Source organism: Larimichthys crocea, chromosome IV (assembly GCF_000972845.2).
Source record: "Larimichthys crocea isolate SSNF chromosome IV, L_crocea_2.0, whole genome shotgun sequence".
NCBI lineage: Eukaryota > Metazoa > Chordata > Actinopteri > Sciaenidae > Larimichthys > Larimichthys crocea.
In genome coordinates this window covers 3,112,801-3,130,099 of record NC_040014.1, presented here as the reverse complement: position 1 = coordinate 3,130,099, position 17,299 = coordinate 3,112,801, and the positions used below count along the sequence as shown (strand labels likewise).

At 40.1% G+C, this 17,299-nt stretch overlaps 1 protein-coding gene across 7 annotated transcripts in view; it reads right to left on the bottom strand.

The window, feature by feature from the left end:
* Positions 1 to 17,299, bottom strand: part of vav2 (vav 2 guanine nucleotide exchange factor) — a 195,297-nt gene that overhangs the window by 10,626 nt on the left and 167,372 nt on the right. For 3 of the 7 annotated variants that reach the window (XM_027278581.1, XM_027278582.1, XM_027278579.1), the window contains exons 9-20: positions 14,472 to 14,571; positions 12,069 to 12,164; positions 7,900 to 7,968; positions 7,602 to 7,688; positions 6,283 to 6,368; positions 6,031 to 6,163; positions 5,202 to 5,311; positions 4,881 to 4,982; positions 2,541 to 2,629; positions 1,587 to 1,600; positions 1,403 to 1,421; positions 461 to 588 (exon numbers count right to left, since the gene is read on the bottom strand). In XM_027278581.1, the coding sequence (XP_027134382.1) occupies positions 461 to 588; positions 1,403 to 1,421; positions 1,587 to 1,600; positions 2,541 to 2,629; positions 4,881 to 4,982; positions 5,202 to 5,311; positions 6,031 to 6,163; positions 6,283 to 6,368; positions 7,602 to 7,688; positions 7,900 to 7,968; positions 12,069 to 12,164; positions 14,472 to 14,571 (1,033 nt within the window). Of the gene's footprint in view, positions 1 to 460; positions 589 to 1,402; positions 1,422 to 1,586; positions 1,601 to 2,540; positions 2,630 to 4,880; positions 4,983 to 5,201; positions 5,312 to 5,580; positions 5,596 to 6,030; positions 6,164 to 6,282; positions 6,372 to 7,601; positions 7,689 to 7,899; positions 7,969 to 12,068; positions 12,165 to 14,471; positions 14,572 to 17,299 lie in introns of all 7 variants that reach the window. The other 4 variants (XM_027278576.1, XM_027278578.1, XM_027278580.1 and 1 more) reach the window with 2 other exon arrangements.

Here is a 17,299-nt window from a genome sequence, read left to right as displayed (position 1 = left end):
TGTTGTATCTAATTAGTTTAATCCGTATAAAAACTGAAGGCTAAAACAACACGTTGTGGTTTTACAAGGGGTTATGTGACTATTTCTTGGCTTCCTGGAGTCTCTGCTGGTTGCTTGGCAACCTCATGGTGATGAAAAGACTCCAGGAAGTCACCCAGCCAAGAAAAAAACAAACAAAACAAAAAAAAACCCTGTAAGAATTAAACAAACAAAATGTAAATGAGTTGGCTTAGAAGGAATTATTGTCGGATTTTGTTACTTTTGGACAAATGTAGCATGGATAACCTTCAAACATCCTTTAGATTTGAAGTAAGCACTTTATAGTTGTTGATTCATTTTTAATCCAATGAAATAAAAAATGTGTTGGAGTACAGAGCCACCATCAACTGCATTAATAATACTCACACTTTATGTGTCAAAGTGGGACATGGTTTCAGATAGAAGTGACTGACTAGCGTACCTCCCACCATGCGGTGTCAGGATCACCCTTCAGCAGCTCGATAAAATCTCCTGTTTGAAAGCAGAGAGGCGTCTTCCCCACAGGCGCTGGTGTGCCGTGGTAGTTCCTCACTGCAACCATCTTGGGCCCTGGAAACACGATTAATTGTTTGTGGTTAATATTAATTAATTGCCGTAAGTGGGAGTAACGGTAAATGTTGAGGATGAGACAAAAGAAAAAAGAGGAACACATCTAACTTTAAATCTAACTTTGTCTGGCTGATAAAGACAGGGTTGTTTTTGCATAAAAACCTTGCCTGCCTAGTGATGCAGTGGTCTAAGATCTTTGCCAAGAGCAAGAAGGTTAAATCTGGGGCAGCTGGATTAGGCTAAAGACATTTAGCCTCTCATCCAAGAAGCTTCTTCAGTTTTGACTGACCGGTGGGGAGATGCAGTGTTTATCCTAGGGTCGTAGACCAGCCCATTGTTCCACTTGGTGTGTTAACGTACCAACATCTGATGTGAAACCTCTTCACGGATCTAAAACCAAGTCCATTTGCCCCAGATTCAACCTTCTTAAAGAAAGATGACCTAAATGACTGAGAACCTTCACAGACTTATCAAGTGCAACTTTGTAATTTCAAACTGTATCTCTTTCTCTTCAGGGTGACGACTTGTATTTATTATTATTGTAAACCAATTATGATATTCCTCTTATCTCAAATTTATTTTCAAGTAATATTCTAAGCCTAAAGCATCTCTATATGTATGCACTGCCCAAACCCTACATGGTTGATCATGTTGTTGTGATTCATATGTAGTGGGTCTGTGCACTAGATGGCAGCAGAGTGCTGCGCTGTTCAATAACACCTCTGTAACAAACTTGTTCAGAGCGGCTGACAGAATATCCAGCTTCATCTCAAAGTGTTCTCCAACACGATAAGGTGACAGGAAGTGTTCTTACCTGATGAGATTCCAGGTTCCTGTAAAAAAAGAAGAAAAACACAACAATGTTTCAAAGACATGACTTATGACTAACATTATCATCATCTTGTTATCATCCTCTTATTGGCCCTTAACCTCAGCAGACAGCACAGTGATGATGATAAGACGGCTACAGTATGCTGACTAATAAAAGATCTACTCACCAAGTCAAGAGGATCTGAAACAAGAAAAAAAACAAACAGTGACAGTCATGGAGGGTTCACAAAAGAACTGGAATACCATTCTTGATTATGCCTGAGCTAAGATGATATGTGTCAGAGCTTCATGTGGCTCACTGTCAAACATGAAAGGCAGTTTTGCTTGTTTGGAGCCGAACTATGGTAACAGGCATAGACGCACTAACTCACTTTGTTCTGTCCAGTGCAGAGAAATGATCCTTCTCACTGACTAACTGCAGTATTTAGGCGTCATTTTACCTACAGAACCAACAGGCCTATGACTTCAAGGCGTCGCAAGATAAATCTGAGGTGAACTGATTGATTAAGTAAAGGAAAGCAGAAAAAACTACTATGCTACACAAAGTGATATTTATTTATGTAGAGTTTTGTCAACTAACTGAATCGTTTCACCTCCTCGGGCCTCTAAATATTGTTCAAATCAAACAGGGAGGAATAATCACTAACTGTATGAACTGGTCGTAACCCATAGACATATGGAACCAATCATAATGGGTCACAAATCGGGACTGGTTCATACTGAAGTTTTACAAGGGTAACAACAATTGGTCTAAATAATCTGGGCTCTATCTGCCAAAAAGGCTGGGGTGTATAAAATATCGGTCAGGTAATTCCTACTGACTGCCAAATTGTGCTTTTCCTCTTTGGTACCAAATTGTCCCATAGGAACACCACAGGAAACCCCATAGAGTCCATCCCCCATTTTCCTGTTGGATAAAGTATACTAGAAGCAGGCCAGCGTTCGGTGAAAGCAGGTTTAGGCTTGTGGATAGAATGAAATTTCACAAATCACTAAAATTGATCTCACGTCACAGTGTCATAACCATCAATGACGTCTGTCACACATCATCGATTTACTTATCAATTATTCCTGGAAATCAGAATCAGGCTTTGTAGCAGGAGATTAGAGGAGGCACCTACTGATTTTACAGATGGTGATGACTTCCAGACACTCTTTGTGTGCTCCTGTTCCACAGCGAGAGCAGTAGTAGCCCTGATAGAAGATGCCCCTAGAGGACACACACACACAAGTAAATACACACACACACATGAGTAATGCAAACAGGAAGCGGCTCAGACACAAATTAACTTCTTGTAAGTACAACACACAAGGGGAGCTGCTGCTTGTTACTATACGCCTGTGATTGTGGTTACACATGCTCCATCATTTCCACTCTGCAATCCTTTAAAAACGCAAAATCAACTCGCTCCATTTGAGACTATGCACTCCAGAGCTGTATTTGTTACGGATACTGTTAGCACTGCATGCATCGCACACTGCCGCGTTGAATAGTAAGTGCCATAAATCACGATGGGATCTGCTGGGGCTGCAGCAGTAATTAGCATCTAGCAGGGAGTGAGAATGTTGGGCCCTGCCTCCAATGGCTCTGTGAATTTAGGTCAGCCAAGCCATGAAATTTGTGGGTCAATACGCAGAGTGGAGTTTAGCCTGCTGACTGTAATAGAGGTGAAAGTGGTGATTCGGTGACGCGGGTTATCCCTGCTGCAGTCGAGCAGCGCTCTCACATGGGAGGAGGTGCGCTCAGGGACACGGTGGGTGGTGTTAGGAAGGGGGATGCTTAAAAATATCATCAGTCAGCCTCAGCCACACTTAGTACAATTTATTTATTTTTTTCCCCAAAGACTGCTTTCACACTAATGAGGGGCTACACTAGCCAAGAACATATTCCCTCTGTGATTTAAGCCTGTTTGTTTGTTTGCTGCTCACCAAATGTGGCTGAATCTCGTTTTTCAGTTTAGCACTTGTTCACTCGCTTTCTTTGCTGCCAAGGCACGTTTGAAATTAACACTACTTTTGCTAGTGTTACATTTTATACTATACTTACTAACACTGCATAGCGCTGCAGTACACTTGCACAAAAGCACAGCTGGAAAGCAACAAAGTTCACTTACTGAAGTACTACACTGAGGTACAATCTTCAAATATTTCCATTTTCTGCTATTTTATACTTTAACTCCCCCAAAATTCATAAAAAAAGAAAGAAATATTGTCCATATGTAGTACATTTGTACAGATTATTTGGCAGACTATTATATCTTTTATCTGATCTTCAAAACTACTCTATAAATCCTTCAGCCTTGTTTTATTACACTGGCGGACAGATGACTAATTTTAATTCGATGAAAAGATTGTAAAAATTTGCACAGTGGATTATGGATATGCTGTATTTTTTGGAGACGAGCAAGTATACTGTTAGGAGGTCAGCTTTGGGTCACACACGTTTACATTCATATGGTAAGCTTTCCTTCACTGCGTTAACTTGTTTGGCTCTGTTAACTTTATGCCTGAGTCAAGTATTTATTACATACTCCAGTTATGTAACAAGTGTGTAAATCTTTTGGATGAATCAGACATCAATAAAATATTTAGCAGTTCCTACTCTGACTTAAATGTAGGTAGGCTCTGGTCAAGAGAGGCCAGCACTGTCCTGGACTGCTCTCTAGACTCCACAGAGGAAGTCAGTGAGAGGAGGATGTTAAAGCAAAGCTTGACACCCATCATGAACAACTCCTCTCACCCCCTGCATGAGACTATGGAGGCCTTAAACAGCTCCTTTAGCAAAAGGCTGCTACTCCCACCAAGTAAGAAGGAGCTCTACAGCAGGTCCTTCACTCCAACAACTGTCAGACTCTTAACGCCAGCATGACTTCATGAGTTTTCTCTATATATTTCTTATTTATGAGTGTTTTCTTATTCACCTTGTGTATATGAGCTGCTGCGTCAAGTCAATTTCCTCAGTGTAGAATCATTAAAGTCTATCGTATCTTAAAATTCTGCAACCTGTAGGTACCCAGTTTTACATAAAAAAATAAAATAAAATCTTGCAAAAAGATAAATTACTTCTGCTTCTCTCTCTAGAGTTTGCAGAACTATCTCCTCTCAAGGTCATCTAAATTGCTTTTTCTGGAGCTTTCAGTCTAATCCCAGTCTTTATCTGCAGATGTCCTTAAAAGATTATTATTTCATTCTGGTATTGCTACGTTCTATTTGAATAAATGATCTGACTGCTTCTTCCAAAAGTGCATATACAGCATGTTACATAACCCATATCAGTGCGCATAAAACATCTTTTTTTACACGAGCCCACATAAAAGTGTCCTCCCAGAAACTACAAATAAAATGGAAAAGAAATATCTTTTACTACTGAATATTTTTCGATACTTGATAGTCCTTGGAATGTCTGCGAGATTCATTTTCATCGTTGAATATGAATGCGCTGCAGTTATCGAGGTCGTTACCTCAGGAGCATCTTGCAGGCTCGACAGTTGGTGTTCTTATCGAATGTGTGCATTTGGAAGTTATGCTGATTGGCCGTGGCTCTTTCTGGCTTGATGTTGGACCTGGAAGTAAATAACAGTGAATAAGTAGAACTGATTGGACAAGAACGTTTGTTTTGGTGATGAAGTAGCTTGATTTTCCTGGAATTGAATTCACTGGATTAGCAGAAAATAGACATTCCCATCTGGTTATCTGATCTAAAGACTAGATTTTCTTGGAAAGTTACAATCTAAAGTAGCATATTCTATGATAGAAGTTGTTACGTATGTACTCGTACTCACATGGCCATGTCAAACTGCTCCATCCACTTCCTCTTTGTCTCCTCAGTTTTACAAAAGAACTGGAAGCCCTGCTTCCCTTGCAGGTGGATCAGGTAGAAACCATAAGACCACTGGAGAGAAAAAGTGAGTGAGGAACAGATGGCGGAGAGATATGTAGATGGCAATGACATAGGCAAAGAAGATCTGAGCACATTTAATTCCAAACTAAAAGATACTCCACATGCTTTAGAGATGCATCTGGCCAAAAGCTATAGGGGCTGGTCAGAAAAGCCAGTGTGGGTGCACGTGCAATCACGGCATGACACCCAAAAACAGCAAAACTGCCAAAAATAGACCACTATGAGAAGATGAGTTAAATAAAGAGGTCACTTGAGCTTACCATTTTTCCACTCGACTGGTAAGCATGCAAAAAGAAAGACACCAGAGAAAGACCCAGTTACACATGCACACATGGACAGACACATGCAGATTCAAAACAAAGAAAAAAAAAAATGTTAGACACCTACTGCCATGTTAGATTGGCGGTGCAATGCACTGCAGTACGTTTTCATGAATCCTAAATGAGCTTCATTGCATTTACATGGTCTTTCAAGCATGGACGAGCAAAATGCATATCTGACACTTCAATGCATTACTCATAAATTCCAAATCTGAAATTACCATCAACAAGATCCTTCAGCTCAAGGGCAACATTTGTAATGATTACACAGGATGTTTCATCACCTGCGCTAGGCAATGCTGCCTTTACAAAGATTTCACTTATGTGAGAAAGTGCTAACTCCCTCACTTGCATTCCAAGAAATGACCTTTCAAAATAAAAGATTCTCACCTTCTTCATGTCTCTGTTGTTCATGGGGTCGTCCGACATTTTATACGACTGCAGCTCAATAATCTCTTTTAGCTCATAGCTATAGCCTTTCCTCTTGCAGACAATGACCACTTTATCAAACAGGAATATGTACCTGAAAACAGACACACACATTCATTGTTATTTCCACCATGAAAATATGTCGTTATTGGCATTGGATGACTTTGTTCCTCACATCCGTTGAGTAGTTTTTCTGTTGAGTTTGGGACTCACCGGTCCTGTTTTGTTCGGTTGACGATGGAGCACACCTTCAGCTCTCCGTCTATCTTTGGCCTCCCATATTCCTCCAGTTTCACCTGCTGCTTAGGTCACAAGGACACAGAGGATGTCAATCCACTGCTTACTTTAACTTCTAAATTTCAGGAGAAACCATAAATAATTCAGTAACACTTGAATGTCAGAGAAAATTTTAATATATTTTTAATGAATCACACAACCTGAACACTGTTCAGTCCCTGTCCGGTAACTTTTCTAATGTTCTAACGTTTAAAGTTTTACCTATAGCACATGCACAAGTCCAAAATTAACCTGGTGACTATTGGCACCTCAGCAGGAAACAACAGAACAAGAGCGGTGAGGGGGAAAAAAGTGACGGAAAGACAAAGGAAGACAATGTAAGAGAGCTGCTGTTGTATTATGGGAAGTGAACGTCAGTCTGGAATGCACATAACCTCTCTTGTTCATGTTCTGCAAGGCTAAATGATTTATTGGGGACATTATAAAAGAAGAGGATCATGACGGGTGGAAGCACAGTGATGCCGGTGTCCTCAGGAGAGGAAAGAAAACGTCACTTGCAACAATGGGTTTCTGCTCTGTGATGCTCAGTGACTAATCACACTGACAAACTTTAAATTCCAGCTCTATGATAACATTGGTGCTGCTGCATTCATTTTCTACTGTATATACAAGAACTGAATTCTGCAAAGACGTCATATTGAGCGTTATAAATGACAAAAAAGAAGGTGGAAAATGGTCAATTCCTAATCCAAAGAGAAAAAGTAAGACACACCTGAAAATGTAGTTTCATATATAAGTTAATTTAATTCTAACATTCAAGCAAAAGGAGAGATGAGAATCCGGTACCATTTTCTGTCCTAGCAGCCACATAGAGAAGCTAGGCCCCTGGAAAGTTACTGCCTCCCAAGAAGTTGTCTCCAACACAACCCCTTTGGTAACACTTAAGATTTTGACACTTCAGTTTGTGTTCGGGTTAAACAAAAGAGATAAGCTTCATTTCTAAGTTTAAGAGATAATGACTGGCGGATTTCTGTACCTTTTGATAGAGCCAAGCTGGATATTTCCTGTCTTTGTGCTGAGCTAGGATAATCAGCTACTGGCACCGGTATCAAGCAAGTATGCGTCTGCCCCAAAATGTTGAACTTTTCTTTAGAAATGTGTCAATAAATAAGCAATGAACCCATGACCTATTAAGACCCTAGAAAACACATTTTAAGGCCTTTAAACAGGGACTTACTCAAAAAGATTCCCCTTAAGGTGATGAAGAAGAAGTGGCAAAGGAGTTCAGTACTTACAAGATTTTCTATTGAACTTTGGAATTCGCTGATTTTCTTCAGTGTCTCATTGTCCCTCTTGACTTCGTTGATGTACATGGCAAGATCCTGAGAGAGCAAGACAAACATTCTTTCAGCCTTCAACTGAAAATCTTTCTGACATCTGTCATATCAAGGTACATTTAAAGTCCTTTGAGCCACGGTAGCTGTATGGAACAATTTATACAGCTTTGACTTAGAGCACTGTGGAGTTATTGTGTAATATCTTTTAAAGTGCACGCATGACTACACACATACAAGCACACTGTATAACACAGACCTGCATAGCCTCCAGAGCCTCCTTTAGTTGTTGTCTCTCTGGTCGGTCAGTTGAGTGACTCAATAGTTCCTGTGGAGGGAGATGATGATTATTATTTTGTAGAAAATGCAGCCGTTTCCACGGACTTCATCAGAACAGCAACAAACAACTCTGAACAAAAACACAGTGTGCTTTATTGAAACGTATGATCTTAAAGTATCGAGATAGGGTTGGTTACTCTTTACTGTGATTATGGATGTGACACTGACATGGCTAAGAATAAGTTTCAGCCGAGCAGAATCAACGGCAACAAACATATAAATAAAAGACGAGAGGGCGCTGGAGAGATTGCTAACTAGCCTCCAGGTCTGACTGTACTTTATGGTAATGAGATAACGATAAATGTGTTGTCCCCTTCAAATCGTGTCATCCTCCACATAGCCAATCAATAGCAAATATGTTACGTGGTTGTGATCTGTGATTGTCTGCCTCCTCCATCTGGGTTTTTTTTTTTTTAAATGAAATGCTGTGGTGAGATATGGCACGTTTCGTGAGAAAAGGGGAAACAAGTCATATCAAATCTTTAATAGTTTTTTAAATAAAAATGAAATCGTGTCGTCTGTTCAACCAGTTGGCAAATCCAATAAGTGTCCCAAGAATTATATGTGACAGAATGTTGCTGGAAATCCCATTTGCAGCATGTTTTTTGACTACACGGCACATCTCGGAAGAGCTGTAAACCTCATATTTGAAATCTCCAAATCTGCATATAGGCAATTGGAATATACAGTAGAATATACAGTAGACCCCCATGAGACTGTGGAGGCCTTGAGCACCTTCTTCAGCAACAGACTGCTACTGCCACCATGTAAGAAGAAGCGCTACCACAGGTCCTCCATTCCAACAACTGTCAGACTCTTCAACACCTGCATGACTTCATGACTCTCTTCCATATATTTCTTATTTATTTATTACCCACTTATTTAGGATGGCTTTTAACACCCAGTAGTATGATGACACTTTTATCAATTCTTATTCGATTTTGTTGCATTTTATTGTTTTTATTTTGTTTGTTTTTTACCTATTGTTCTCGTTATTTATTATCTACTGTAAAGCACTTTGGTACATCAAAAGGACTGTTGTAAAGGGCTGTATAAATAAAGTACATTTACATTTACATGAGTCATTTCTTATCCGCCTTGTATATACGAGCTGCTGTGATGAGTGAATTTCCCCTGTGTGGGATCATTAAAGTTGATCTTATCCTATTCTGCCATAGCAGGAAAAGGACATATGTAATTACAATACAGTGCACAATATCAGAGTTATGGAACTAGAGTATCTATTACACATAATTTCCCTTCTATGAGTATGTCTGTCTCTACATAACATACACTGTAGTTCCTGTTACTGCTAACTCTTTCACATGCTGGTAATGAGCTTCACCAGAGGGCGTAACACTGGGGATACTGTCAACTCCCAACTCCACCCCGACTTTGCAGGAACTGTGAACAGTCATTAGTGCGGAGACAAGGACATTATCCCTCCCTGGCTTCCTAGCAGCAGCAGCAGCAGCAGCAGCAGAAAAAAAACAAGAGCAAAACACTGCTACTGGGCCCCATTCACCCTTGATTTAATTTATTTTTATCCTAGTGACCTGCTGAGTCAGCAGTTCTTTTCAATACCGTGGTCTGATTTTTTTTTTTTTTTTTGCACAAGCAAGACTGGCCTATGACAGCATGCTCTGCTGAGCAGTCCATGAAGTCAACTTCATATGAAAGATTTGAGAAATGCTGCAAATTCATCAAATTCACACCATGATCAAACAGGGAGACGCTACTATACACCGTTACGTTTAGAGTGCAGGTATAGTACATAACAGATGAAGAGAGCAGAGTATTCACACCATGATCAAACAGGGAGACGCTACTATAATGATATCTATAGGAAATCAACTGAAGATATGCCCTTAGGCATGACTGGGCAGACACACACACACACACACACACACACACACACAAAACAGTACTTGTCAGTCTGACATGCCCCAAGGCCAGAGTACGCAGCAGTGTTTTACTGCAAAGCAGTGAAATGGGGTGCGTTTAATCTGATTAGTGCATGCTTGATTTGACCTCAGTGCCTCGCTGAGACTCCTGCGGGGGTTCGATTCAAACTAATAGAGAAGTGGCAGCAGTTTCTGTGCAGTCCTACAATCACCTGGCGCCTCCACCCCAGTCCATTACGCACCGCATCATAAACTCATATGCTCATCCATAATTGAGATGCAAAGTCAATTAATCATAGGCAATATTAGAGTGGCCAGCTTGTTTTATACATGAACACCAGGAGGAAAGCTCCAGGGAGAAATGTTTGGCTGTGATATGAGTGGTCAGACATTGTGCCTTAATATATTTGCATATCAGAGGAGGGCTGCAACTATTTCTAATTATTATAGCTACCAGTAGCTTATTATTTCTTACCAGCAGTTTAAAGATCCCAAGGTTTGCTATAAAATGAGCTAAACAAAAGTGGCACGGTGCACACATTTGAGAGACAAAAAACCTGATTAACAGACTAAAAAATTTCATCTCTCTGCATGATGTAATAATAGTAGACATACAGTAGACTACTTTAAAACAGAAAGACCTAAAAATGTCTAAAATGATTTAGACATTGTGTGAGATATACACCAAATGCCAACGCAAGCTCTTACTGTTATGTACTCAGACTTAACTGCCAAGATAAACACCAAGGACGTCCGTATATTGTTCCACTGAGAAACATTGGCACGAAGCCTCACCTTTGATTCAATTATTTTTAGTTGCTATTCGTGATCAAAATCTCAGCCTGCATATCTGAACCAGAGGGCAGAGCAATAATAAAAGAAACAATAAATTAAAGAAAAACAAATCTGAACCGAAGCACAAGCACAAAAGCACACAAGGCAAGCTGTCTAAGTTGAAATGCCAAGTAGCAGTATGTGTTGCCACAGTGACTGTTTGAAGTTACAAAAGTGAAAGCAACAGTTTCCAAAAGGGCAAAATAGTCAGTGTCCAAATTGGTGGTGGACTGGTTGCAAAAACAACAAACACAGTTTCATGTGGCGAGGCTAAAAATCGGGAAAATTCTAAGAGAAGAAAAAAAAAACAGCAGAGGAACAACTGTGACCAGTTAAAGATGAAAGACATGAATAGATAGACTCGATGCAGGACAGTTGTTAAGCATCAGCCAAAATCACAGCAGAACTGAATCATCGTCTGTGACGAAATGTTGGCATTTACAGCAGCCCTGCTATTCAAGGACTGTTTGTGTCTGCGTCTAAAATGAAATGAATCTCCTCGCTTGGAAAGAAGAAATAATCAGGCTTTGGGTTCTAGAAAGGTTGTACAGTAGCTTCTAGTTAATTGTTTTTACTTTGTAAATATTGGCAGCACATTTTGGAAAAGCCAGCAAAGCCTTCAACCCACAATGTTTATTACTAATATGTGCAAAGGATCTACTGTACAAAATATGGAGCCCTATCATGGTAATCACAAGGTCAGATGATTGCTTAGCATGGTAATTTTGAGGACCTTAAACTGTGTTTTAATATTACCTTTCTTGACACTGTGACAGGCGGAAAATCATAGCTTGTATACTATAAATAGTGCTTCTGTTTATGTGATACCTTTGCTTAATAGGCACAGAAAGTTGCAGATGTACGTGCATCAATCAATAAGTCGCTAAATATACAATTTTTGGCATTGGAACTTGGGAGCTACAAGGAGATAGTGAAGTGGATACTACTGCAGAGAAGTTTGAAACTGGGCCACTGTTCAGATATGTTGCCGTGAATCCAAGCTGACTACAGCGCCCTACTCGAAGAAGCAAACTTTTCAGAGGTGCCTTTCAAGCCCACAGGGTATGATTGTTTCATATTTAAAAGACGGGAAGTAAAAGTGTGAGATAGCAAATTGTGTTCCGTCTGTTTCAAGCATCAAAGTAATGAAGACTTCCTATCTTTAAGACGTGTCCAAAATCCACAGACACTGAAAAGAGCTGCGGAGCATTCAAAGATGGACTTAATCTGTCAAGAGAGCTAATTACTGTCTCAATTAGTTGTTATTTACTTTATTTATCTTCCCTCTGTTGGATTGAACTGTGTAGAAATGACTGTATCATCGGTTTTGCAGTTGTGAGATGCCTCCTACCTTCAGTAGTAGGTGATACTTCAGCACCCTTTGCATGGGAACCACCAGAAGATCCTGCAGCTTGAACTTCCCTTCCTGCACTTTCATAGTACATTCCTGTGGAAAGGATGACACAAGCAGCGGGGCAATCATTACACATTGCATAATTCAGCATTGCACATTTTCCCACTAACAAGCATTCATTCATTGTTCAATAATTCATTGTGTCTTGTTGCATTGCTGTGATTGCTTCCACACATTCATGGGGAATGCCATTAGCAACAACTAGGCCGGTTCATTCTTCCGGGGCACAAAAGCTCTCTGGTCGTGCCAGACATTGGTGACGCAGTTACGCTGCATGCTGATGGGGAAATTCTTCTGACTAATGAATACATTTCTATAAACTCTGCACTGGCTCCATATGAAGCTGTCTTTTGTTTGTAGCATCCTATAAGCCTCACAGTGCTTTGTGTAGGCGTTTCTTTATTCAGTTTCTATAACGGTACAGTAACAAGGACAGCTTATCCCTCTTTAAAAACAAGGGTTTTGTGTAAAAAGACAGTAAGAATCTGTTTTACCCTTTACAAAGCTCTTCTATTTTGAGGGAGAGAGCATCTCAGTGTCAACTCCCCAGGCTGTAATCACAAACAGCTCTTACCATTACTCTGGCCTTTATTCCTACTATTAGACGAGTGTCCCTTTTTTGTAATCAGTTCAGATTTTTCTAAAGAACCCTGGACTAGAGAATATCAGAGATGTACTGTAGTAATCCTGGGGGCGGTATTCTGGAGGGGTGGATAAAGCAAAGTGGATACTACTTGTTGTATTACAGTCTTCGATTTGTGTCATTCCCTTCTCCTTTGGAAATAAAAATAAAAATAACTGATCACAAAAAAAGAGAGATGTACTGTAGTAGCACACAAGGAGGGAGGTCTGAGTATCACACAGATTAATATCATAACTGTAATACAAGGTTTTCTCTTCAAAAACTAGATTTAACAAGACAGCCAACAAGATAAACACGAAGCTACCCAGCTAAACTTCTTGAAGGCAGTCACCACAAATCCACTCTTAACACTGTAGTCACCTATATAAATGGGTGGATGTTGAATCATGTGTATTATAGCAGAATGTTGTGTTTTAAACAGCTCTGGTGGCATACTTGCAAATTACATTATTCGCCTTTCTGATTTCATCTCAATTTGTCCATGACAATGGCAACTTTAGACCATAAGTCATTATTTATTCAAAGTCATTATTCATTCAAAAGATTTCACTGAAAGAGATTCTGTAGTGTTTCCTTGACAGATTTGCATAAATGCTAATGGTACATAACGCATTATCTTGAAAGGTATCTCTTGTTTGGAAGATTTTTTTTGGTTTTAAACCACATAGTTATGTACTTGTATGCACTTTTTCTTGTATGTGTACATCTATCTTTGTTGTAACATGCTCAGCATTTGATTCTGAAGAGACACAGCTATGCAGTATTTTTGTTCTTACAGTACACATAAAAACTGTTCATTACCTAACTGTTGTAATATTGAATGTGCTAATGATGGGGTATGGCAGCAGGATATCCATAGAAATGTGCACAATAATTACTGTGGCTGTTTTCACTATTGATTCATTCATTGTTAATTTTCTTAATGAATCAATATGTGCAAACTATATAGATATATGTGTGTGTGTGTGTGTGTGTGTAAAAACTAACTAAAGTTAGACCAGCATATCATCATTGCCCAATGAACAGCACATGTCTCTTTTGATGATGTGACTTCTTCCTACATAAGGAACGTGCATATTCTCTTCCATCTATGGTCAGCATTTAGAAACTTATTGACCAATGAAAAGATGTTTTGTTACATCATGTACAGTATATAGTACAGATAGCAAGAAGTTTTTTTTTTTTTTTTTCGAAAAAGGTTAAGTCTGGGTAAACTGGACTTGTTGTAGATCTGTGAAGATGTTTCACACTCATCCAAGAAGCTTCTTCAGTTCAGTTCAGTTGCGCCAGACGTAACCTTTATCTTAAAGAAAGATGACCTGGATGACTGAGAACCTTCACAGAAGTAAGAAGGATAGTTTTGGATAAATAAGGTTTTTGATTCAAGGATAGACGACAAGCTCTGTGAACTCTCTGAGCCGAGTCAGATGCAGTGTCAGATGGCCAGTATCCTGGATAATGTGTGTGGCTTCAACTGTTTTTCAGGTGTTATTTTGTCAGTCAACCCCTGGCTCATAACAACTTATCCAAATAATCCATATCACAGTTTTCTTTTACACAAGTTGGCCCATTAATAGGCATAAACAGATGTGTTGAACCTTACCTGCTCACCTACACTGCAATGTATTATTTACATGAAAATATGCGCCAAATCAGTGGGTTGTCATCTGTTTGGGGTGAGTGGTGAAGGACATTACCTCGACTTTAATCTTGATGTCCTCTCGCGTTGCTATTAACTCATCCAGTGTCTTCTGAGCGTTCTCCATGTGGCTGCAGTACTGACCATAGATCAACAACCTGGTGAAGGACACAGTTCAACAACAACTGTTAATCCATGTGCACGGTCACAGCTTGGTGACCTTCATAAGGTGTAGAGAGGAAATGACAAGGTTTGACAAAGTAAACACTTCAAATAGATGGAGAAGGATGTTCGACTACGGCTGTTGAGAGAAATGTACGGCTGAGATTTTGATTCTGATATATATGATATGGAAATATGAAAGCATCTGTGGGCTCTGTTTAAATCCAATGGTTCAAAATTGAAAAAATTAGGCTAACTGAGGGCTAATGAGGCTCTTTTTCATTTACAGAATGCTGGAAATATATGACATATTTGTAAAAACACAATGACACAAAGGAGATTAGTGTTTGAGTTCACAATTAGCTGTGAACTGGTTAGTGTCTTGCTGCCTTTAGGCAATGCACCGCACATTAATTTCATGAAAGATGACACAATTTGAGAGGTCAGCCTCACAGTCATTTGGCACTATAGGGGGCAGATGAATGAATATGTGAATAAATGTATTGTGAATAGGAATATATGTGAATACCATGAATAAGTAATGACTGGATTCTGATCCCTGGGCAATATTTGGAGAGGCAACATCCTATTGCCAATAAGCTGTAATCACAGAACACTAATGAAAGACGCTGCTTCATATCAGCTTCTTTGCAGAGTTCCTCTTATCAGCGTGTGAGCAAAAAAATAATCTCTTAATTTTGAGCAGTGAGGATATGAGTACTGTGCTCATTAGACATTACAATGGACTCCCTGACACAGATCTGTGGGTTCAGCTGGGAAGAAGTTCAAAGTCATCTTGCCTGGAGGATGCCAATGCACGTGGCAGACATTCCTCCCGCTCACTCACTGAGTCAAAGTAGGACATTGGCACGGCTGGTATGGGGCTAAACTTGGCACTCTGGTCTCTTAATCTGAATCTTGAGGGGGGCGAGGGGGTGCACATAACTGGCACCCGGAAATCTAATCAAGCCTCTGATAGATCTGTGATGCAGAAAAGTGCAGCATTGCAAATGGACTGCCCAGGAAAGGTTTCTATGACGGTGCAGTGATGCATCTTAATTAATTAATTTTGACACATTTTCAACAAAAAGCCACATTCTTTAAGGCACCATATCGGTTTAGACTACTTCAAGTGTCTATAAATTGATTCCTGCTGCAAGAGGACACCATCGACTGTAGTTTACAGTAAACAACTCTAAACACTGAACCGAAATCTTCCCCTTGAAAGCAGTATTTCTGTCAGATCATTCATCAGCTGATCATCCTCTGCTCCACAGAGTTCCACCAGTCATGATCACTGAAGCTTCACTGAAGCCCACAAGGAGTTTGACTACAGACCCCCTGTAGTGAGGCTCCTACCCTGGTTAAACTGGCCCCGGGCTAACAAGCCCCTGATCAAGACTTGATCCACACTCTGGGAGACAGCTCCCCTCAGCTCTCGCCACTCCAGGATAACAAAGTGAGATAAATCGGTCCTTGATCAATTAGACAGCATGCGGACTGTGTAGCATTGTGAGGATCAAGGGGCATGGGTCATGAAGTAAGATATCAGGACACAATGTGACATAAAGGACTTCTTTTAAGACTCTGCTGGATGAATGCAAAGGGCTCACACGTCTGTAAATGTGGTAAAGACGATGAAGATGCAGCAGCTACTTTTATGACACGTTCTTCTCAAGAGACTCACTGCACAGTGTCTGCAGGCTCGACATTATGAGATCTGTTTATTTATACTATTCATCAGTGCTTGGCCTCAATATGGAAAAGTTATTCAAATGGAGAGGTTCTCTCACAGCAATGGCAAGAGCTATGTGAATGAAAATGATTCAAAGTGATTTGTTTGCTCATGACTGAGTTTTAAGAAAATACCATCCTTTAGTGTATGTGTGTGTGTGTGTGTGTGTGTGCTTGTGAATACATGTGTCTTTTCATATCTACCATTGTATGCCTGGAGCAAGCAGCTCGTTCTCGACTTGTTTACATTCTGAAGGCCTCACTTGCAGCAGACAAAGTCATGTCCGACCAGTCATCAGCATGACACATTAATAAAGAGGCCTTATTACCTCTTTAGCCTCTCAAAGGTTTACAGTTACACTTTTGGCTTTATGGCATATTTATTAGTATAGTACAGTCTCAGGGCACCGATTAGCCCTGTTCCAAGCAGCAGCAGGCAGCTGTTTTCAGCAAACAAGCTCCGGTAGACTCAATGTACACGACCTCAATTGGAAGGCATGCAAAGACTAGCAAGTAAAGAAAGTGGAGTGTTTAGCAGCCAAAGGGTTGTTATCAAAAAATAGTGACCCTGAATTCTCAACTCTGAATGCTAACGTTGCTACCACAGACTATATGAATGAAAACTGAGGTGTCTCCATGACATTTCTAATGAGCTGTCGTGAAGCTCAGAACGTGGTCACTCTGGCTGTTGCCATCTTGGCAGTCCTAGCTCCACTGCCTCAGAGCTAATACACAAAATTGGCAAAGGAGTGAAGCATGGGTGGAGCTGAGGCGGGCTGAATGAAGCCTGGTTGCTCAAACAACCAACCTGTTAACAAAAGTGACTTTACTCATAATTATGCATAACTTAAAGACTTAATATCCTCCAAACGGCTGAGTTATATAGAAAGTCACCCTCAGAACAGTTGTCATGAACAGCGAAATTAGCTATAGAACCCCAAACAGTTTTTTGTACAAGGCTGTAAACATGTTTATTTCTGCTGTGAGGTT